Source organism: Parasteatoda tepidariorum, chromosome 6 (assembly GCF_043381705.1).
Source record: "Parasteatoda tepidariorum isolate YZ-2023 chromosome 6, CAS_Ptep_4.0, whole genome shotgun sequence".
NCBI lineage: Eukaryota > Metazoa > Arthropoda > Arachnida > Araneae > Theridiidae > Parasteatoda > Parasteatoda tepidariorum.
The window spans coordinates 42,106,949-42,131,938 of NC_092209.1; the positions used below are offsets into that span (position 1 = coordinate 42,106,949).

General features: G+C 29.0%; 1 protein-coding gene across 2 annotated transcripts; it reads left to right on the forward strand.

The window, feature by feature from the left end:
• Positions 1-23,117, forward strand: LOC107440587 (Fas-associated factor 2). Of its 2 annotated transcripts, none has more exons than XM_016053562.3 (12): positions 1-277; positions 516-584; positions 3,615-3,718; positions 5,643-5,761; positions 5,847-5,876; positions 7,236-7,336; positions 8,169-8,254; positions 9,606-9,697; positions 14,581-14,758; positions 16,699-16,870; positions 17,894-18,037; positions 19,902-23,117. In XM_016053562.3, the coding sequence occupies exons 1-12, from the start codon at positions 221-223 to the stop codon at positions 20,079-20,081; spliced, it is 1,332 nt and encodes a 443-aa protein (XP_015909048.1). In that variant the 5' UTR covers positions 1-220; the 3' UTR covers positions 20,082-23,117. The 2 variants fall into 2 exon arrangements, with proteins under 2 accessions (XP_015909048.1, XP_042907954.1); XM_043052020.2 differs by having other exon boundaries at positions 118-277; positions 14,557-14,758; positions 19,902-20,343.
• The last annotated feature ends 1,873 nt before the right edge of the window (positions 23,118-24,990 follow it).

The following is a 24,990-nucleotide window of genomic DNA, read 5'->3' on the forward strand; positions in this document are numbered from 1 at the left end:
GAGGGTCGAATTGAACTAACGCTACTAAAATAGTCCTAAATGAACAATGAAGTCAATTATTGGTTGCCGTTACGTAGTAGCCAATGAAAAATTCAAATAAAATTACATACGCATAATGCCTTTTCCCTATCGAAGAAAGTTGCACGAGATGAGAGAAGAGAAGTTTGCAAGTACGTGAAAAAAGTTTGAAAAAGAAAATCTCAAATCTAAACAGATAAATATGGCGGAAGATGTGCAGCTTTCATCTTTGCAGACAGATAAATTAGTACAATTCCAGGTTAAATTTTCAATCAATTTTAGTTAATTTACTTAATCAGTCAACTTAATTTTTGAAAAGAGATTTTGTATACATACTATTATTAAATTTTAAAAATGATGTAATGTTTTATCTACAGTGTAACATTCTTGTGATAATTACTCTGCAATTAAAACTTGTATTACTGCAGTTGCTGACGAAATTTTTTTTTTTCATATTGTTAGTCAACCGATATTTTAATTCTATTGTTTGATTTCAGGAGTTAACAGGAATAGAGGACATAGAACGATGTCGAAATATACTCGAATCTCACAATTGGGATTTAGAGGTAATAATCTCTTGTAAATTTATTTATTCTGCTTGATAAGTAGATCTAAGGTTTAGGGGAAAAAAAAGGAAATATATTAATTGAAAAACTTTATTTGTTAAAATACATTTCAAATTTATACTCGCTTTGAATATATTTGCTTTCAAAATATATATTATGTTAAAATGGGTTCGGTATTCATTTATTATGCAGGTATATAAATTTTTAATTGTTAAATATAAATTTTTTCAAATGATAATGATAAAGTTCATCTAAGAATGTGTCTAAAAATTTTGTAACTTGTATCAGTGATCTAGGATACTTAAAGGAAAGGCGTTTGTAATTCATACCTGCATTAAAAGTTTTAAATGCAACCCTGCATTGACTCATCCAAAACGAGAGAAAAAAATGTCCTAAAATGTGGCTAATTTGAAAGGTTATTACATAGCCAATGCTGAGTAAAGATATATTTTTTGTGTAATGATCTGTGGCATCAACTACAATCTCCAAGGTGTCAAATGATTTAACTTGCTACGTTTTTTTTAAAATTTATTTTTTAAATAAGCATGTAGTGGTTGCCCTAAAAGCTGGCTATGAAGAAACACAGTTTGAAATTGGAGCATACAAATTCGAAGCCGTTGATAGCTTCACCTATTTGGGGTCTAAGATTAACAACAAAAACAACGCTACACAAGAAATACACACGAGAATCACAATGGCTAATAAGTGTTTTTATGGTCTAAGAAAATATCTTAAGTCAAGCCTAATAAAAAGAAAAACAAAAGTGTTACTCTATAAATGTCTTATACGATCAGTGCTTACATACGCATGTGAGACCTGGACAATGACCCTTGGAGATTAAAATATGATAGCTAGATTTGAGAGAAAAATACTGCGAAGCATTTTTGGTGGAATAAGTAAAACGGTACCTGGTTTAGAAGATCAAACACGGAACTTTACCAAGCATATAAAGAACCTGATGCCATTAAATTTATCAAAATTCAAAGGATTAAATGGGCAGGCCACATTATAAGAATGGAGGATAGCAGGACAACCAAAAAAGTTTTCAGTGCGAGGCCAACAGGTACAAGAAAAAGAGGGCGACTAAACCTAAGATTTTTAGACTGCCTTGAAAAGGACCTACAAGTTTTAAAGATAATAAACTGGAGAACCTTGGCTAAGGGAAGAATGTCTTGGCATAGGCTTGTTGAGAAGGCCAAGGCCCATCCTGGGCTGTCGTGCCAATGAGAAGAAGTAGTGGTTGCCCTAGGAAGCTACGAATTATTCCTTCAAGTTGGTCTTTTGTGATATTTTTTGTTTCTCTCTTTTTCCCCAAAACTGCCAAGACTTGGTGATTTCCTCTGGCATAAATCATGGTATAGAAATATTCTCTGGAATCCCCTATGTATATATATAAAATATATTTCAGTTACAACATCTGGGTAGTTTCGCAGAGCCTCAATGGTTTCAGTTGGTGGTTAGCACAAATAGGTGCAGATATGAAACATCCTTAAGGAGCTTTTTACTGATCCAAAATGGAATCAGCCTGAATAAAAGCACATTAAAATCTTCAATTGATGTAGCCTTTTATTTAGTAGTTAAATGAAAACTGTTTTTTAATGATAGTTAGGTTTTTACCAAGTTGCCAGAATAAGCTGTTGTTGTTGTTGTTTCACATCCCCACTGGTCTAGCTCCGCTAGACCAGGTCCATGAGTCCATTCACCCTCAGGAAATCAAAAAACAAGACCGGATCACTCAGAAAATCCTCCTTTTCAAAATCCACACAGCTAAGCAGGTGGGCGAGGCTGGCTGCACTGGAGAAACATTTGTTGTGGATGGGATAGATCTTTTGCTGTTGCTCATACCTCATGCAGTTTATGTGACCACTGATGAATCTAGTGAATGCGGTCTGATCGCCTCTATTACCTTTGAAGGTCAAGGCACGGCCAGGCTTATCCCCAGAGTACCAGATATATTCTGGGAGAGTATTCCAGACTAGCTGAACACCTTGCTTTCTAATGGAGTGAATTTCCGAGGATGTGAGTGCCAAACTTTCCGGCAGAGGTTCATTTGTGCCAAGTTGAGTCAGCGATTTCATTCCCGTACAGACCAACGTGGGACGGAATCCACTGCAAATAAATATCCCGCTTCACGGAAAGTTCCAGAATAAGCTAAAAATAACTTATACAAATACTTAAGTTAGAGAATTCTATATATTTTATTTAAAATTGAAGTTAGTTCATTATTTAAATAAAGCTATAGTTAAATCTACGCCAAAAATTGTTCTTTGATTTTGAGCTATTGTGATTAATACTATTTAGTGCTAATGGGAATTATTGATTTATAAATTGTCTTTAATTATTAAAAAAATCAGTCTGTTGTTTAATCAACTTTTAAAACTATGTTCTATTTAATCTGATTAGATATGATTTATTCAATGATAAATTTCAAAATCTTTTTGTTTTTTAAAATAAAGAGCCCAAAGCTCTATTAAAAAGAAAATTAAATTTAGTGCTGGAAACATTTTGGTGATAAGGCTAGTTTCAGAAAAGTTAATCCTTTTGCCCATTGGAAACAGGTTTTTTGATGTAGAAGAGCCTGCAGCTTTTAAGATCAGAAAAAGCTGGGACTAACCTTCGAATGGTGAATAAAAAATGTTCCAAATTTGTCTGTTTCTTGATTACATTCTTTATCCATGTTTCTCTTTAAAGCAGGTAGTTTATCTGTTCATTTAAGAACAGAATTTTTCAATATTGTTATCTAATTTGCTTAGTTGAATCTATTTTTCAAGAATTCTTTTAAATTTATATTAATTCCAGGATATTTCAGCAAAGTGTTGTGAATTGTTACCCATTTTTCTGATAGTTTTGATAATTTAATTGTCATATTCCAATGTAATTTCTCTGATTCTTTATTATACCTAAACTTAGATAATTTAGTTGCACATTAATAGATTTATTTTGACAATTCAAGTAAATATGAAATTTTTTTAAAAATTTTTATGAAATATGAGATAAATGTTTAATTTTATATAAATCTTTTTTCCACAGGTTGCCACTCAAGTTACGTTGAATATGCTAGAAGGATCTCCTTCTGCTTATAGACCGCTTCCAAGAACACCTCCATCTGTTATTGCTAGCCCACCAGATCAAAGGTATTTAATTTCTCAGTAGTTACAGGTATTTAGCATGTACAGTAGACTTGTGTTAATCTCTATTTGAATTTAAAAATATATCTTGTAATCTTAGGAAATGTCTTCTCATCGAAACCTTGGTAATGTTAAGAAATTAGGATTACAGGGATCTGTCCAGGCCGAATTTATTACCGTTTAGCGGTACTTTCACAAATTCAATTTTAGGAAAAACGATAGTTTCACAAAATATTTTTTCTTGCAATTTAATTTTTGTATACCTTAAGAAACAATAAATCTATATTTTTGTGTTGATTTTTAAATATAATTTTTAATTTTTCACAAATTATGTCTAAATTTTCACAAAATAGGTAATTCTCAGAAAAACCTAGACAGACCCCTGAATTATTTAAAATTCATATTAACCACAATTTTTTTTGAAAATATCAGTTTTAAGCTTTCTCTTTCATGATATTATACACTGTTGTAATTTTGAATTTAACTTTGAAAATCTTATGCTTTTTTTTTGTCAAATTACTGTTGGAAAAATAGTTTATTTGGCTAAAATTAGAAGAGGATATCTGTAGTATGAAATAAATCTTTTCTTGGTAGCCGAAATAACATATACACGATTTATTTTATTTTGGTGTTTTAGATGAAAGTTAACTCTCGCTCTCATCTCTCTCCCTCCCTCCCTCTCTCTCTCTCTCTCTCTATATATATATATATATATATATATATGTATATATATGTGTATATATATATATATACACACACAGTCAAACCCCGCTATAGTGAGCACAGTTTATAGTGAACGAAATGTTTACTCCTGTGAGTTGCTACATACTTGTAATATTATTTTTTGTGAATATAGTGAAAGAAAAAAAAGAGAGGAAGTTGGATGTTATGAACTTTTTTCTGTCTTCAACTAATTTTTCTTCATTTCTTTTTGTAATAATTTTGAAATTTCTACTTCAAAATAGATACATATACCGATTTTTAAAAACATTTATAGCATGGAATGAAGCAATGAGCATTTTTTCTTATTTGCTTCATTATTGAATTCGTTCAGCATTAAAAAAACAGCTGTAATCTTCCAGTATGTGGACAAATGCTTCAAGTCAAAGCCGATGAATTTGCTAAGCGAATTGGTGAGACTACTTTTATGTGATCGAATGTCTGGTTAGAGAGGTTTAAAAAGCGGACAGGAATTGGTTAGAGAGGTTTAAAAGCGGAAACATAAATTTAGGAAAAATTATCGGAGAGTCGGGAAATGTTTCCATATCTGATGTTGCTCTTCAGCTAAAGATTATTGGTCTTCTTGTACGCGAGACGAAGAGTAATAAAAAATAAAAGTGAATACAATTTTGTTACTACATATTATTTTTTAATTAATTTTGGTATTTCATTTTATTGGTGATTTATTTAAATAATGTTATAAAAGGGGGGAGTTTGGAACCATTGGTTAAAATTGTTTGCGGAACAGTTATAGTGAAATCCCGGTTATAGTGAACTGAAATTTCGGTCCCTTGAAGGTTCACTATAGCGGGGTTTGACTGTATATTATTAACTGCCTGTTTTTCATATTCATCAATCTTTATCTTTAATTAAGTTTTAATTTGTTTATTTAAAATACTTTAGTAGCACAGATAAATTTATTAAGTACTATACTCATAGTATTAGACATTCATGCTTTTTATAATTTACCAAATGCTGTGCAGGTGAATTTTAGAATTTTTCCGTGATGTTGCAGGATAATAAGTAATGAAATTTTCGCTGTCATTGTTCAAAATATAATTGACCTTTAAAGTTTAGATTGTTTATGATATAAAATTGTATAGATCTAGATTGTATATCATATTTATACATTTATTATTTTTTTTATTATTTTTTATAAAATATTTAAATTCTTTGTAATTTTTTAATATCATCTTTTATAACTTTCTAGGGTTTTTCTAGCTATTAGTCCTTACCGGCCTTCTACTATTTTAGGATGGGGATACTTATTTATTTCATTTCCATTTCAATTTATGTATTCTACATTTATAAGACTTGCAAGATTTGCATGTAAGTATCATATAATGTTTAGTTCATTTTAGTATTTTTTCTTTATAGCAATTTTTATTAAACTACTTCAACACTTTTATTTTAGTGAGTTTCATCAGAGCAGATCCTAGAAGAAGTAAGTAAAGCAATTCATATTTCATTTTATAATTTTTACTTAATTCTTATTGCTATTAATTATCACTTAAAATTATGTAAGTCATGATTATCTAAATCCTCAACTAGCTATGACCTTGTTTCAAGTAAACAAGATACTGTTAGCTATGTAATTTTTTTCTTCTCTGTCTTTGACGTTTTTATTATTATTTGCTGTGATAGTTGTGTGATAATTTGTTATTAAGTACCATGAGTTTGTTAGCCACTTAACCACTGTCTAGATTATCCTGGTGCTTTACCACTGTCAGTGGTTTAAAGTACCAAGCTGTAAAAGGCTAGGTTTAAGATCAAGAGTAAAAGTGGTTGTTTTGCAATATTTACTCCATTGCTATCACATTGTAGGTCTAAAAATTATATTGCAACCTTTTCCCCTTCCAGGAGACAACTGGCTTTTGTGGAATTGTTATCTTTTATTATTTATATATCTTTTCAATTATTTATCTCTTTATTAATTTATTTTTTTAATGTCTAATTAAGCCAATATTAAAAGAAGGTTATGAAATGGACTCTTCTTGGTGTAAAAACTAAGTTTCTATGTTGCAAATTTAAAGTTAGTTTTGTGTGTAATATCAAATATTGTAATAAATAAATAAAATAAAAAATGCGTTTTTTGAATATTTTTATTAAAGATTTCAATTAAAGCAAATTAATGCTATAAATTTTGTGTAAGTCAGGTAAACAATCTTTTTACTCTTATAGTATAAACTAAAGCATTTAAAACTAAACTGTATGTGATTTGCATGATGTATTTTTATTTTTTACCTTTTGCTTGTGGTAGTATAGTTAGTGTAGTGTGACTTATTTAAATGAGTAATACGGTGAAATCTTTCCAAGTTGGTTTTATACCATAGAAACCATACATTTATGTAATTTTTGTGTTGATTACTGAGTATAAGTTTAGCCACAGCAAGACTTCTAAAAAAATTTCAATAAGTTTTTCTTTTATGCTACAAGCATTTTGTAATGCATTGTTTTAGTTTTCATCTTTTAATAAAATGTGGTTGTTCAAAGTTAATTTTCCTTTTCTACATTTATTCCTTACAATTTAGTTACTTATTTGTAATGGCCTCTAAAAATTCTCCAATTTTTCAGTTTTCAACTAAAATTAAAAAATTCAGGTAAATGATTACAGGTCCAAACACACTTATTCACTAGTTTTTTTCTCTTTTCAACGAAGTGTGGTAACTTAGCCTTTTAAAGAAATAAGTGTTGAAAGATTTTATTTTTTATGTATGTAAGCTAATACTTTATTTAATTTTATCAAAATAATTATAACTATACTGTGTTATTGCTTACTACATTAATTTTATTTTTCCTTTAGTTTTAACTGATCCTCTTAGAGATGTATCAATTTTTATACAAAATTATGAAGAAAAATATGGAACAGTGCATCCTATATTTTACAGAGGAACTTATTATCAAGTAAGTTTTCTAAAATCTATAAAAATTAAGTATTGCATCATGGATTTTTAACTTTTTTTAAAACTCAATATGTTATTTGTATGTCATTTTATAAATATGCAAAACTGAGAAGAGTAGAGTTTACTTTTAGCTGCCTTTTTTAATATTATTTTCAGGAGTACATATTCAAATCATCGATTGTAAAAAATTTTGTGTTTGTGGTATAGATGTAAAACATGATTTAAGTGTTTCAATTACGATTTAATTATTTGATTTTAATAAAACTAATTGGTAACAACTATTTGATCCTTTGATCCTTTTTGAGACATTTTGTTAAGATTATATTGTTTACAGATAATGCTCTATGTGTTTATATTGTCACTCTTTGAAATGAGTCATTTCAATAGCTTTTTTTAAACACTATAATGTAAACCGAAATTTAAAATATTGTAATTTAATTTATATTAAATTAATTACCAAATATATTGCAGCTGTTTTTTTTTAAAAGTATAGTGACTTAATAACTTCTAAAAAAAAAAATCAATATTCATTTATTACTTGGTGGATGACACTTTGGTGGATGGAGCCGTTTGTTTCTTTATCTCTATTTACCTCAATTTTTTAAAATTTTTATTATTAGAAGCTAGGAAAGAGGTTCAGCTTGTTCTCTTACATAATAAAAAGGCTTCAAAATTGGTGTTAGTTTGGATTTGTCACTAAGTTTTGTAAATATTTACATTTTAGTTGTAAGCTTGGTTAACCATTAACTTCGTTAAGTCACAGAATGAAAATATTACTAGTTGTCCATTACTGACATTATGTTACTTATTGAAAAAATTATTACATTTTTTAGGCTGTTAATGATGCAAAGCAAGATTTGAAGTTTTTATTAGTATATTTGCATGGTGATGACCATCAAGATACTGATCAATTTTGTAGGTAAGAAAATTGAATTTGTAATAAGTTGATAAGAATAAATTTTATCTTTTATATGAATAATTTTTTTTCTTCCTCTAAAAATATTTTTGTAACTAAGTTTTTTACGTTCTAAGTATTTATTCCTTCTGTAAACTGACTATGACCTGATTAATAGATTTTTATATACATCAAAACAGGATCTGATTAAGTAGTTAAGAACTGAATGATACAAATCCTATCACAAGGATCTATTTACAAAAAGTTGGCATTAGTTAGATATAAATTCTTGTTCGTCATTTGAACTCTGAAAAATTAAACATCTCTGTCATTGGGTTGGGCATTCCCAGGTGGTATTGTAAAACATTTTGTTTTGTATCACTAGCCAAAGTATTGATATTTTTCTTCCACATCACAAATTAGATTGTTAATGTGTTCAAAAATTGAAAGTCTATTTTAAAATATAGAATGTCTCAAAGCTATCTTTTCAAATTTGACTAGCAGTAACATATGAAATAATATTTACAACTTTTGTTATTTGCATGTGTCTCAGTAACAAATATAGTTTCCATTTTTTGACGCAATTTTTATAATATTCGCTTATATAATCTGGTAGCAAAGGTTGCAACTCTTTTTTTTCTTCTTCATAAACTTGTGATGAAGGTTCACAATACTTTTACCTAGTTAAAATAGAAGTGGAACATTCCTTATTTTTCCATGGAAATGGGTTTTTTTTTTTTAAAATAAAAATTAAATAAAGCCAGGTATACTCATTCCCTAGTCAGAAGCAGTATAAAGCTTATTCAGGTATTTATTTTTGAAATATGTGTATGAGGAAAATTGTCTTTTGATAAGCTTTTTTTTTTCAGTAGATATTTTTTTCTCTCCAGATTTACTTAATTTTTGGTAGTCTCTTTTTTTAAAATTAATATTAGATGTTTGTGTTTTGCTTTTTATTATTTTTTTAGATTATATGTAGTTAAAAGTACAATAAATATAGTTTTTTAGATGTTTGTATTTTAAGAAATACTGAAAGACTCTATGAAGAACACAACACTTTAACAAGGTGGTTTCAGAATAAGAAAACCAGGAAATTTTACTAATATACTCAAAAAGTTACAGAAAATGAATAAATTAATATTTAAAGTACCTAAAAGTCAGAAATTTTTTCCTAAAGAAGTTGTAATAATTTTTATTTTTAGAAAAATATTTAATCGTTACTCATTTGGCACATATAAGTGTTTTGTATAATATTTTAGGATTAAAAAATAAGGCTTATGATTAAAAATAAGGAAATTTGAAAAGTTTTTTCTTATTACATACTACTTTCGAAGTGATAATCTTAAGTAACTTTAATGTATTTTCTATTTTACAGTACAGTATTATCCAATCCTGAAGTTGTGAATTTTGTGAATACATCTTTTATCTTTTGGGGTTGCTCTGTTAATTCTCCTGAAGGTTATCGAGGTAAAGTGCCAGTCACTGAGGTTGAAATTGTGCTACAATTTTACTAACAATTATGTATTAAATAATCTATTTTGTTGCAATGAACTTTAAGTTTACGCTTACCATTCTTTCCAAGTTATTTATCAAAACATTTGTTAAATTCTTAATTTTTTGACTGAGTGTAAACAAACCAGTGTTTTCATCGCAGAAAAAAAATGGGTGAGAATTTCTCACCCTTTCTCAAAAACAGGGTGAGATTTCAAAAAGTTAAGTGAGATATCTAAAAAAAAAAAAAAAANACGCATAGAGACTTGAAAAAAAAATCATTTCTTTAATTATAATACATTTTTAACATCTTCTAGTTTTTAAAGCATTGAATATTTTTTTTTGCATCATCACATGGAAAATGTTCTACATCTACTTTTCATCAGCTATTCTCATTAGGTTGCTCAAATGCGCGTTTGTTTCGTTCTGATCGTTTCTACCCACATTTGTCCATTTCGGAGTAAAAGATATTGCCTTTACAAGGTATTTGTCCATCTTACATTAATGCGCAAAAAATTTGAACTTCTTACATGGAGAAACCTTACCTACGGTAAGCACATGCTTGCAGAGAAATGCGTTCTAAAAGAGGTTCCGTGGTTCATAGGGATGGTGTTCTGTTGTTCTTAAAGGTTCTGAACAATACTGGTAAATAGGGAAGCTAGATAATGGGGCAGATGTTGAAAATAATGAAAGATCCAGGAAGAAAAGTGAAACGGATTTCATTCTAAATGGCGAAATGAGAAATTTTTTTCAAAATGCAAGAAATTCGCGAATTTTGAAACTGCTTTATAGAATGTGCGATTTTCTCGCGGTAATAATTTTTTAATGCGAGAAAAGAAAAAAATATGCGAGATTCTCGCGTTCTCGCGCTGTAGTGAAAACACTGCAAACTTTATATGTTCTATTTGTTTGGCTGACATTAATGGCAGTGCTAATAGTTATTACGAACTATTCGCACCACCCTGGACCATGCACAATAAATATATACATCAGACCTATCACTTGAGAAGCTTGACTGATCGTAATTGCTGCAAATATCTTTAACTATAAATGTGACTTTTTATTGGAAATACCTGACACTGTAGAATTAGTAATAGACGGGTCTACTGGGCAGTAGCACTTAGCCTTAAAAAAACATCAGTGATGGGTATACCAAGCAAATGTGTACATAGCAGGGGTACTTTAACCTTAATCGAAACATCAGTCTAGGGCAGGGATGGCGAACCAATGGCACCCGTGCCATTTATGGCACCCGACACAATATTTCGGGCACGCCACCGATCACATTTGTTATTACACGAATGGTATTACACTATGAGGCATATATAACAATTAAATTACACCTTTTAATTGTATTTGATAATTGTTTGTTTTACCACTTTACATCTTCACCTCCTTTTGTTTTACATTTGAGATTTTCTTGGCTCCTTACGCCTTGTTCTTCTGTCTTACCTGTTGTCAATTTGTCATCGACTGTATTGGTTCTTTGACCTATATTAACTTGGGACCTCCGTTTACCTGTGACCTTTTAATGTTTTCTTATGCTCATTTCAGGTACACGTTTTTTTTAATGGTTCACTTTATGTTTTACTGTTCTTGAATACATCAACAGTTTATACTTTGTGTCCTTGATATCCTGTCACAATGTTAATGATCGCTTTGGTTTAGCGACCCAACTTACTCCGTAATATTACTCGTTTTAATCCTATGTACTGCCTGCACATGATGCATTGTATGTCCTACTGTACTTTCCTGCGATGTGTTGTAAAATTTTTCATTTGTGTCTTTGACTCACTATAAGGGAAGCCCCATCGGCTTCGGCACTATAAGGTGGGACTCTCGGAGCATTTTAATTATTTTACTGCTGTTGCCATCAGATTTTCTTGATTTTAATAAACATTTACCCGTATGCCCTAAATTGGGGCATGTCGGGGTAAATATTTCATAAAAATTAAATTAAAATTCACAAAAAACACAAAATAATAAACAATTATTAATAAAATAACAATTAATGCTAAAAAATTAACAATTAATGCTAAAAAAACAATTAATAACCCTATTAAACAAGCTAACAATAAATAAGTAGCAAAAAAATTAACAGACCTGCTTAAACTAACTTCTTACAACCTAATATAAGTTATTTGTCATCTAATCTGCGACAACAGATTGTCACACTGATGTTACTTTAAGTTGAATTACGCGTATAACTGAGACATTGCAAAATGTTTTTTTTTTTCAATGTAAATAAAGAGTTTTGAGTTGATACTATTTAGTATTATTATTTTCCCAATAATCAAAGTTACTTGACGGCACGTCTATGGCCTAATCAAACAATTTTTTAGAAAAAATGGCACGTTGGTGTATAAAGGTTCGCCACCCCTGGTCTAGGGTATACTGGGCACGGGCACAAAAACACCAAAACTGAAACTCAAGTATTATAAAACTAATTGTCTAATACACAGTTAGATTGCATATTCCGATAATAAAAAAAACTATTATTTTGCAATGCTAAACATGATTTGTTATATATCTGCTACAAGTTTTATAAAAATATAGCAATATAAAAACACAAAACAATTAATGATGCTAAACAGGCATTAAAAAGATGCAATAATGAACACATTGAAGTTGCTCACTTATTAAATGTGTATCCTATTTCTTTTTTTCAAAATGCCTTGAAATTATAATAATCATTAAACTTTGTTTAACAGATGGACAGTAATAAAAAGTAGACTCCCCTGTGTTATTAAATCTTCTCACATTCAATGAATTTACAACACACATTCAGCTTCCTGCACGATTCAAAATAAAATGCCTCTTATTAAAATCAGTCTTACGCTAAGACGTATTGCGCATCACATCAAAATTAATTTGAACATTCTAAAATTAATTTCACGCAAGTGTAAACCAGACAATGGCTTTTTTCTCCCTGCTGTGTTGGCCAGTGTCCAACGCAGGTGCCGTCACCTGTAAAAAGTAATTTGCTGTATTTGTCCTGCCTTAAAGTGAACTTATGATCTTGTGGAAGAAAAGGAAAAATATGAGTTTTCTTACCTATTTTTTCCTCTCTTAATTTGTTTTGTGTTTGGAACTGACTGGCAAATTTTTTTTTTTTTTAAAATTACAATATATTTTTTATTCAGCTAGCCCCTTGATGCAGATAGTATTTATTTATATATATATTTTTTTTAAATATTAGTACCTACAGTTTTTGTTATATCTTTTCTTAAGATTCCTTTTTATTTTACTTGATAAATTTTTACTGAAAACTTAGTGCATTTTCATAATTTTTGTATATAGAATTTACTTGAAAAATGTTTTGTAGTTATTCTAATATATAGGTATTATTTATAGTACTCGATATTCACTAAATATTTACAGGTTTTAATTTAAGGTGCACACTGCTCATGCACAATATATGACACAATATAATAAATATAATTTTTAACACAATATACTTTTTTTTTCTTTTTTGTACTTGTATTTTGCATTCACTTTATTTCTAGAAATTTTTTTTAAAAATTAGGTGTTGAAATCTTTCCCACTTTTATAAACAAAAATTTTATAAATGATATTACTTTTGTCCATTTAAAAAGCTAACTTATTCCATCTTTAATCATTAAGTAATAATTTAAGCTTGGTTCTGTTATGTTTGTATGTCTTTTTAATTTAACTTATTACTAAAGGTTGTTATTTCTGTTAATTAGTTATGGGCGCAATTTATTTTCTTTTGGGCGCCGCGTTTTAATTTTAATAATCTCATTCTTTATTTTAATCCATTTTTTTTTATACTCAACAACCCCATCTAATGCTTTCCTTCACCCCTGCTCATTAACCTCATCCAATATTCTTTCCTTCACCCCTACTTGAAAGGGAATCACCTCACAGATGTGAATGGGTGAACGATTGCAGCGCCGCCATGACATACATGAGTGGGAAAAGAGATGCAATTCGGTTTTTTTTGGCATTCCCTGCTTGGCGGTCTTTGGTGTAGCTGGTACACATATTGCGGCGATGGTGGCCGGCCAAACGCTCTCTAGCTATGTTTGCGCGATTCCTATGATAAGTCTTATATTTCATGTTTTCTATTTTTTTATGTGCCCATTTTTTATTTGTATTATGGTATTTTAAATGAAAAACTTTAAATAATTATCCGAACTGAAATGTAAGTTGTGTAGCAGTAACTACCTTTTGTTAAATGTAACCTGACTTGATTTATGAAATAAATAATATTTAATCTAGTTCTATGTTCTTTGAAATAAATATATATTTAATCTAGAATATCAGTATTGAATATGAATCCTTTAATTTTAAACTACCTTTACCTTTCAGCTAATTACAAATTATTATTGTAATAGTTGTAATTGTGCTTGTAATTTTAATTTAACTTAAGTCGTATTTACTTGTTGTATCTGGTAAATGATGTTAAATTAATGGTGAAAAAAAATAACGAACACAGTGCAATACATTTTTTAGATTCCTTAATTTTGTTTATTCAAAATTTAAGATATAACAGTTCCATTTTAAATTTCTAAAATTGTAAAAATTTTCAGTATCCATAAAAAAAATAAACTATTCATATGTCTTCTTGAATAGCACTCTTAAAAAATATTTTTTTACAAACTATCTTTCTTCTATTAGAAAACAAATTTAAGAAATAATTCTTCTTTTCTATGAAAGCAAATTTAAGAAATAACTCACTTTTAAATTCATTGTTTAAAATTTTTGTATGTGATCATATTATGTTTGATTTGATCATATTTGTTTCTTAGTGGTACATATTGAATATTAATTTGCCTTCAAGTATTTTTTTAAAATGTATTATTATTTTATAGTATCTCAAACTTTGCCTTTTACAGTGTCTCAAGCATTGCGAGAAAATACTTATCCATTCCTAGCTATTATTGTTTTAAGAGATAACAGAATGACTGTTGTGGCTCGGATTGAAGGTCAAACTGATCCTTCACTGCTTATTGAGCGTCTTCAATTAATAATGAATGATAATGAAGCTTCACTGATTGCTGCAAGACATGAAAGGTTGGTTTAGGATTATTTATATACCATTATCAGTCTTATTGTTTATTTCTTATAATGTAAGCTATAATTCAAAATTTGTGAAAATTTCAAAAAATAATACTGGCTAAAGCTTAAACTGAAACTGATTTTTTCACTCAGCTTAAAAATAGTTAATGTGTCTATGTATATATATAATTACCAAACATATATAATTACTTAGATTATTATCTAAAAGTAAATAATTCATTCAAATATTCAAATTAAATTCTTAAATAAAAAGTGTAAATGTTGAATATTTACATTTTCATTCATAACTGATATATTAATTTTACTAAAATGTGAAAATGTATTTTTTATTTTTGAAAAGCAAAGGCCACGATTTTGAGGTTTTGTAATTTAGCATGCAAATATGACATGACTAATAAGGAATAAGCTCCACACGTATGTTATTAATAAATTTGTTTTAATACTCAATTTGTAAAATGTGTAATCTGTGTAAAATAACGTTACACTATTACTTTGAAAAGGAAATTCTTTGGTTTGGCTTCAAATAGCTGAGATCATATGTGCTGGTTGAATCTGACTACTTTTTCATACAACAATCTGATTTGTGTCTCTGTTATTTAATAAGTTGCATTTAAACTTTTATGCAAAACGTCAAGGGCAAAGGCTACTATCAAACGCATAAATTGTAAATAAAGGCACTATTTTTCTATCTTGCATGGTACATCACGTTTTTAAAAAGTGCTTTAAGGTCCTTATTTTCATTTTTTAAAAGCCCTAAAAGGTGCTTTTTTCATGGGGTGTTTTTAAAAAGTGCTTAATTTTCCCTTTTTCGAAAATGAGATGTTTTTCTATACTATGTGGATTTTTGTTGCGTATTATGCAAAAGCGTGGTTTTCACATTGTTCTATTCAACATTTTCACAATTCATTCAACCACAATCCATTCCGGCCTACTCTTGGTCCAAAATGTATGGATAGTGCCACTCATGTAACATGTTTGATGAAATACTTGGGAGGGATTACTGAGCTGGGTTAGGTTAGATTCTTGCACTCTCATGTGCAACTCTGTTTCATTTTTCAAGATATTCTCAATTTTTGGTTTCATTTTCCACTCTCTGAATTCGAACAGAAAAATCTCTTGATCTTTTTATGGTGGCTAGTACAATGAAGCAAAGAGTTCTTTGTCAGAAACTAGTCATTTTATCATGATCATGTAAAGTCTTTGAAAATTATTTTGCATTTTGTTAATGTATATAGTGCTTAAAAATATTTTTTGAGCTCTTAAAAAGTACTTTAAAAGTGCTTATTTTTTGTTGAGAGATTTTGCTTAGTTATTGAAGAGTTTATGGTTTTGCGTAAATCAAGCAGTATATATTTTCTGGAAAGCTGACCAGCCTGTGTAGGAGTTAAGGAACTGCCCTTGCATCAGAAAGGTTCTGGGTTCAAATCCCGGGCAAGGCATGGATGCTCTTTCCTTCTCTGTACTATCTGTCCTCACTGTGGGAGCAACGTTGGCCCACGTAATATGGTGCCCCTGAAAGAGTGGTCTACAAATCTGCCCTTCAGATGCCTGTATGACCTAGGTCATTCTCCCGGTGGGTGTTGTAAAGAAAAGTATTTTCTGGAAATAACTCTTAATCAGTTCTTTAATACTATTGAAACATAGTTTATGAATTTATAGTTACTTTAGAATGAAGCAAAGATTCTTGCTTTTAAAATTAGTTTCATTAGAGAAACGTTATTGGAAGTTATTATTGCAATTAGAAAGTTAAGAAGGGTTTGAAATGAGTCCTAAAAAGAGCAATGCCACTGAGCCCTAAAAATTAGAAGAAAGTCCAACTTGTTGAGAAAAAAAATTTTTAAACTTAAAAGTTGAAAGATAATGGCCACTATTTGCATTATATTTTAGATTGCATAAACTTGTTTAAATAAGTCTAACAAGTTTTTATGTTTCAGGCATGAACGATCTGTTACCCAGTCTATTAGACAACAGCAAGATGAAGCTTACCAAGAATCATTGAGAGCTGATCAAGAGAAAGAAAAAAAGAGGCGAGAGGAGCAGGAGTTGAAGGCTCAAAAGGAATTGGAAGAGAGAAATAAGATTATTGAAGAACAAAAAAGAAAAGAGGTGAATACATAATTTTTTTTTAACCCCACTTTAGTATAGAATATACTGTTTGAAAATAACTTTTATTTTTTGCAATCTGTCACTCTTGGCTATAAATGAATTTTTGTTTTTATTTATTTTTGGTTATATTTATAGTTGCCATGCATAATGCAAAATAAAATAGGAAATCGAGTGTTTTTAAAATAATTGGTATATTTATACCAAATTTTTTGTTGTTTTTAAAGCACTAAAATAAATTAAATTGTTAGATTAAGATAAGATTAGATTTAGATTCTATTGATAGATTAAGAATTGTATTTTATTTATTAATTGAATATTTTTAAAGAATAAGTGTAGGTGTTGCTTTCGAATTTTTCAAATGGTTCTAATATAAAACAGTCAGTGATTGATTTCTTTTTAAAGTTATAAGAGGTTATAATTGTAATTTTTGTTACTAAATAAGCCCTTTAAATTAATTTTTTTTAAACTAGTTTAACCTTTTAATTTTAAATTTTTGTAGCACTCAAGATAAGTCGAAATTTTTTTTTAATGCTATCTTTGCTTTACCTGTTTATCTTTGACTGATTCCTTTTTGTAAAGTTCAAAAAGCTTTCAATAATGTTAAAGAATTTTAAAATTTTTTTTTCTGCCTGCATAAAAGCTCTAAGGTTTTTTCACGTTTTAAATCATTGGGTATAACTTTGCATTAATCATTAAATGTTAACTTTGTTTTTTCCTTCTTTCTTTTCCGACTTATTTTTCATTAAGCAAAAGTATTGTTACTTGATAATTTTGGGATATAAAAAGTAGTTTTGATAATTATATTTTATACATTTTTAAATTTTTCATTTAAATTTTTTTCATCCTTTTTGTAATCTCACGCTTGACACAATCCAAGGAAGTTTACAAAGAATTCTTTAGACCAAGAAGCTTACAAGTCTTAGATCTTAAGAATTATTATTTTTTTATTATTCAAAACTTAATAAAGTTCTTAAACTTTTAATTGCTTTTATCTGAAAAATATATTGTGTATTTATTTGTCAGGAAATACAGAGGAGAAAAATAGCTCTTTTGGATGAAATGCCTTCCGAGCCACCTGAAGATAATCCCCATACTGTTCGACTGAAGATTAAACTTCCTACTGGTACCATGCTTGAACGAAGGTTTGAACAAGACCAGTCTCTTAAGGTAAGAATGTAATTATTAAGATACTTTAAGCAAGTTATTTTTTCACAGTTAACACTTCCATGTTATTATGTTTTAAACAAATTGCGCAATCTAGCTGCTTTCATTAATATCTTGAAAAAAGATTGAAAAGTGTTTAAATTATTGGGCCTTTATATAAAAGTCATTACTAATTCAAAGATTTGTCTTTATTTTGGTTTTACTCAGTTCTCTTGAGCAGTGTTCCCCAACCTTTTTATCACTGCGGACCTGTCAATGTTTGACAATTTTACTGCGGCCCGCTGGAGGGGGGGGGGGGTGATTGCTTAGATTTTAGATTATTTTGATTTATTAATTTTAATTTAATTGTATTTAAACATGCCTTCAAAATTAAATACAGTTACACCTTAAAATAAATATAAAGTGATTTAAATTTTTAACTTACTAGAACGTTAAATCAATGCGTACCCTGAGCTTGTTTCTTTGCAATGAGACGGTTCCGTCTGGGAGTAAACGGAGACAATGATACATTACAAACATTAAAAAAATTATGTCACTACCTTCGGGGGTCCCTTTTTTTTTATATAAATAAAATTTTAATGGGACACATATTTTTTCATTTGGGGTATAAACCTAGGAGTTTAAATTCAGTTTCAATGAAATGGACGGCCCTTTACCATTTGATCCATGGAACACTGCTCTAGAGGATGTAATATGTTATTTATCGAAAATGTCCGCTCATAACTAGTATAACGTTATATGCTTCGTATAGAAATTAAGAAATTTAACGGAAACAGAGAGAAGAATAACATACAAATCACAAATTGCTAAATTATTTGAGATCCTGAAATGCACTCTGTTTACAATTGTAATGTAAATCTAAAGGCAGAAGAGCAAAGTGTTCCAATTTCATGACACCGTTCTTTTAAAGCAAAATTTCTAAATCTAGAAAACACACTGAATGACTGACTAAAGTATCTGTGCAATATTTAAAGAAATCATGTGAAAAAAATTTAAATGTATTTTTAACCTTCTATGGAACATACTTTAATTGACATAAAAATTGACACTTGTACTTGAATTGACATTAAAAAACAAACAAACTGTTTTTCAGTTTCGTAATTTCATTTAAAAGGAATTGTGTTTTTGCCAAAATAAGTCCAGTATATATGAAATATAAGTAAATAATTGCAATAATTTTCTGTCTCACTATATAGCAACTTCTCATTATAACATCTATTTTCTTTTGAATGACTGGTGTATATTGAGTGTCATGCATGTCAGAAGGGGTCATAATTGGTTCAGTGAACATCAATCTGACTTCCTACACCTTCCTTGGCCACCACAAAGACCAATTTTATTCCAACAAAAAATGTTTGGAACATGCTGAAAGTCACTATCGACAGTATTCTTCTTGTTTATCTAAAATATAGGATCTTAAAGCATGTGTAGCTCTTACGAATACAGGCTGTTATCCATGTAAAAGGTGGTCCAATAAGATATTAATCTTAGGCTTCTAATCTATTGGCCAGTGTGTGTATAAGTTTATAATGATTCTTTTAGATATAAAAAGATCTTTTTAAAGATTAAATTTGAAAATAATAAACATTAATTAGTAGAGTGGAATAAAAAAGAGTGGAATTAAAAAGAGTTGGTAACATAATTAAAAAGACAAATTATATATAGTGTCATTTGAATTATTGTACTTTAAATTATCAGAAATTGTCTGCACGTATGTATATTAGAGATAGGAATGCTTAACCTTTTTTACTTTTCAGTTTTTAATTTCAACTTGTAGAGTTTAATATTAGGTTATGATTGTCAAAAGTTAATATTTGTTTATTAAATAAACGTTATCAATTTTGAATTATATTTTTTCCTTTTCTAGTTTCTATATTACTTTGTGTTTTGCCATGCTGAATCTCCGAACAGTTTCCAAATTGTTTCAAACTTTCCGAGAAGAAAAGTGCCATGTGAACCCACAGAAAGCAATCCAGACCCTCCGACTTTTGCCGAATTCGGTTTTGGTAGCTCGGAAATGTTGCTTGTTCATGATTTAGAGGCATGAAACAAGTTGTTGATATGAATACTTACATCATGGAAGGACTCTTAAAGCACGGCATACATGCCGAACATAAGGGTTTCTTTTGCATTGTTTGTACAGTTTGATGGAAAAGCAGCAACTTCTAAATGAGACTTAACAATTTTTTCTATTGTCAACTGTTAGCTCATAACATCATTACATTTGTCCAGAAAAGTGTTGCATTTCAGTGATATTTTCAGCTTTTCTTGGTTTTAATAAAATAAATGGTGCAATTTAAATCATTCAATGATTTCTTTTTATTGTTTCTTGCTTTAATTGTATTACAGTTACAGTGTCATGTTTAAAAATATAAAATTCTGTAATCTTAAAATGTGAATGTTTCATTATGAATGTTTTTCTGGAGTGACAAAAAAACTTCGAGATTTTATCACATCTGTAAAAAAAATTGATAGCCTGAATTAATTTTACTAATACTAATAGGATATTAATACACCTCTTAAAAGTCATAAGTAAATATAATTTGAATTGAAACATTGAAAGCAATTTAATTTTTTGTTGCTGTGTGCATTTTTTTAAATGAAATATTTTGTGCATTCATCTAATTACGCTATTTAAATTTGTTTCATTTAATTTTTAGTTATGATTAATTTTTATAAAAAAATTATGATTTTGTAAATTTAGCAATCATTTGTTCTAAAATTATCAGATATATTAATTTTGTTGATTATAAAATTTCTTTCATTGTTGACAATTATTAATGTTTGAGCTTTTGTACAAAAATTCAGTCGTTTGTGGAAGAGGTTTTTTATTTATTTATTTTTTGCAAATTTAATTATTTGCTAGTAAATATTTAAATATTTAATTGCATTCCAATACTTAAGTCAATTTTTTTCATTAAATTCTTTTTAAGTTATCTAATAACTATTTTTTTAAAATATTAATGCAGTCTAATAGTTCAAATAGCTTGTATGAACACATAAATCCTTCATTAATGTAATATTGAATTATCTTATTTTTTTGCATTTATGTAAATATTCAGTTTTTCAAAATAATTTGCAGGGTAATTGCGCTTTTTGATTTGAAAACTTTCATGTGTCAGTAAGTGGACCTTTTCTTTTTAACCTTTTCAAACTGGTACGGTTGTTATGTTTGATACATAATTTTCCTTAAAATCCTTAATTTGTATGTTTTTAAAAGCAATACACTTATGCCAAAAATTTGGATAGATTTTAATCGTAACTTTTGAATTCTAATAAATAATATAAATACAGTAGTCTCTGGACTTTGGAGACAATGATTTTGATAGCATTAACCAATTGATAACAATAAATAAATTGCGAAATTAAATTGGATAAATTTTCCAATTTAAGCCACACAGGTATCTGAAGGATGTTCTTACAATTCCGAATTACAGTCTTAGAGTTTTTTAATTTTGCTCATCTTTACCAGCTCTCCTTCATTTGCAATCTATGTTTTCATTTTGTTTTTCCCTTTTAATAAGATCATTACAATTTTTCAATATTTTGCATCTTATAAGTTAAGAGAGTTTTAATTGTGCTGCGAGATGTTGCGTCCACTCATTTTAGCTAATCCGTCATAAAGATTTCAATCTTTTAATTAATTGTAAAATCAGTTGGCTATCTGCTATCCATATTGTGTAACTTTTTGTAATCGAGCGGAGCACGTAATTTTGACAAATTCGTTCTCCGTTCAGATTAGACACTACTCTTCTGACACATAGAGAAAATTATCATTTAGAATTAACAGGTAATTTTGACATTCTTGTCCACCTGCAGTTGAAAAATCACCTCTAGTAATTCTCAGAAATTTAAGCAGTGTAAGGAAAGAGAAGAACAGGTTTCTATTGAATTTAAGATGATTTTCAACAAGAAAGTAATAATAATAATCAATAAATAAACTAATAACTTTAAGTGATGTAATGAACACAGAAGCAATCCTTTTTGCATATAAATGAATGACTAAAGATAATCGGAACTAAGGATTTTGGTAATGAACAGCAATTGATAACATTAACCACAATCAGATTAATCGGAGACTACTGTATATATATATATGTTTTCTATATTTTAGCAATAAGTCATTGCTTTATGTATAAAATCAAAGCAAGTCTCTTAAGGTACAGTTAAATCTGTGTAAATTGTCCACTTGTGATCAACTTATGTAGAAGGGTGAGTTATACTTTTTTTTTATATCATAGTATTCTTACATACCTAAGAAAAGCATATATAGTATACATTATTAGGTATGTTAACAGTTCCCCAACCTTAATGGGGGTTTAGTACTATTTTACCAACACAGTGAAATTATAATGCATAACTCAGTGAAATTAAAAGTTTTTGTTTCTTGTTGGACAATGATGGGTTTAGATTAGCAATCATCAACTCAAGTTTAATTTTTTCCCCCATCATCAGTCAACACGCAAGATAAACATACTACAAAGGTTTTACTCACTTTTATTATTTAGGATAAATTTGGTTCTTGATAATAGGGATCAATTTAGACATGTGGTCAACTGGACAGATTTCACTGTGCCGATATTATAGAGTGTCTCGTGTTTAATTTAGAAACCAATTTTGCTAATTTCTTTTTTGATTTTTAAATGTTATAAAATATAATTATACAGTATTGAGTCATTGTTTACTCTGAAAAATTTATTTATCTAGTCTATATTGTTTAATAATTTAGTCATGGAATTAATGTTGTATTTTAAAGCAAAACTCATTTCATTTAGTTCTTTTCCTCTCTTTAATTATCTTTAATATTCTTTTTATTTAAATATTTATTATTGATTAATATTTAATACAATAGTCTTGTTTTTTCCTGGTTAGAATTATCTGTCAACAATCTTTTTCAAGTGCCTGTGTAGTTATTTTGATTATAATTATGCTGTTTTAGGTAAGAAACGCTGTGTAGCTTTTTAAGTTTTTGAATATCTGTAATGAAAGGCGCCTCACATTGTATCTATCGAGACACACATTTCTTTGCAAGAATCATGTCAATATTTTATGTCTGGAGAAAATAAATTTTTTACGAAACACATTGTGTTCGTATTTAGTTACATATTTTTTTTATTTTATTAGTATATACAGTCAAACTCTGCTATAGTGAACCTTCAAGAGACCGACCACTGGGAGATAAAATATAGCAAATGTGGGTTGAAATTTTTTTTTGCTAATCACCACTTTTTACGGTGAAGATAAATTAATAATAATAAAATGTACATGGAATGTAACAAATGCAGAATTGTTACAAATATTTTGATATACTGAAAATTACTTAAATTTCAAGCTTGTTATTTAAATTTTTTTTTTTTCATTTTTGGCATGAACCATGTGTTTTCTATAATTTAAGATGTGCTTTAAAAGTAATGCCTTACATTATTAATATGAATATTTTTTTATCGTTGATAAAAGTGGCCACTGGCCAGAAGAAAAATTTCTTTATTTTTCCCTATACCTATGAAAAGTTTTGTATTAATAAAAGCGACACACTAACTCTTGTTCTCGTTAGGGGTTAAAAAAGTAAAGAATCCAATGGGTATTGGCACAATAATGCAAGTTAAAAATGCATATACCGACACAACTAAATAAAATAAGAATTTTTTTTTTTTTAATTATTGTTTCCTATCTTGGTAATTTTGCATTATTAGATTACGAGAAAGATGTTTTTGAACGTTCAGGCGAAGAAATTTTCTTTAGCATTCGGTGCTGAAAATGAAGTGAACCAATAGTAGTCTCTAAATTAAGTCATTCTATTACTCATAATTAAAGTGAGTAATATTATATTAGTTACTATTTAACGCAATTAAGCAGCTTCTTGGACGCATTAGCACTTGATGCAATTTTTTAAAATTATTTTTTAATTTTGCTGATGAAATTTTTAGCTATCGTTGACTTCACATTATTTTCTTTATAGGTGTACGCTTCAAAAGCGTCATTACGTAACAAAAAAATTGTAAATAATTATCACGCACCATCTCTCAGAAAAACTCGTTTTTGACTAATTAAAGTCCTCACCTAGCAGACATCATTGATGTTAGCTCTTATAGTTAAAAAGAAAAAGCTTGTGCTGTATTAATTGCAACAACGCTTAATGCTATTCTCGTGATAAAAATTAATTTTGTACACGTCATTCACGAACAGACCAATGATAATTTTCGAAAGATTTTTATGATTGATAGCTAAAATTGTTCCTTGCATCTTTTGTCTAAATTTTGGTTATTTAAGAGGAACATACTCTTCTTTTTATTATCAAAGTGGTAAACTTTAAGGCCCGCCAAATGCTTTAGTGCTAGAAGAAAATCACTTTTGAAGCCGAATAAGATCCCCCGTTATAAAGCAGCACTAGTATGGTTATAATCATATCATTCATGTATAGGGGCTGTTCTTCTTGCGCAGTTGGTTGGAGAGGGCTCCGAGAGGCAAGTGCCGAGAAAGACATGCAGCCATCCTCAAACTGCTACCCTCTCCAGCCAGACTTTTTAAAATATGCGATTTTTCAATCCTGCGGCCTTTAAAAGCGCTCTCCTGTTTGGCATTTTCTTAATTAAAAGAAAACTTTATTCCTGACTTTTTTTGCAGTTCAAGTAACAAATTAAAAAAAAAGAATTAAAAGCTTGTATTATAATTGGGACCAACTACAGTCAAGGGGAAAATACTTAAAAAAAGAAAGAAAGTCGCCAAAGACCGCTGGATTTTATTTTATTTCATTACGTCGTTGAACAGCCGACCCAATTTAAGGTTTACGACTACTAATGTTCAACTCCGTAGCCTTGTAATTTTGAACCCAATTCGGAATACAAGAGAATTCTTGGATGAAGTATTGGGAGAAATTTGTCTTCGTGGAGGACTTTTTGATGGAACTCACCATCATTTGTGTTACATGGAGAGGAATACCACGAAATACGATGGTA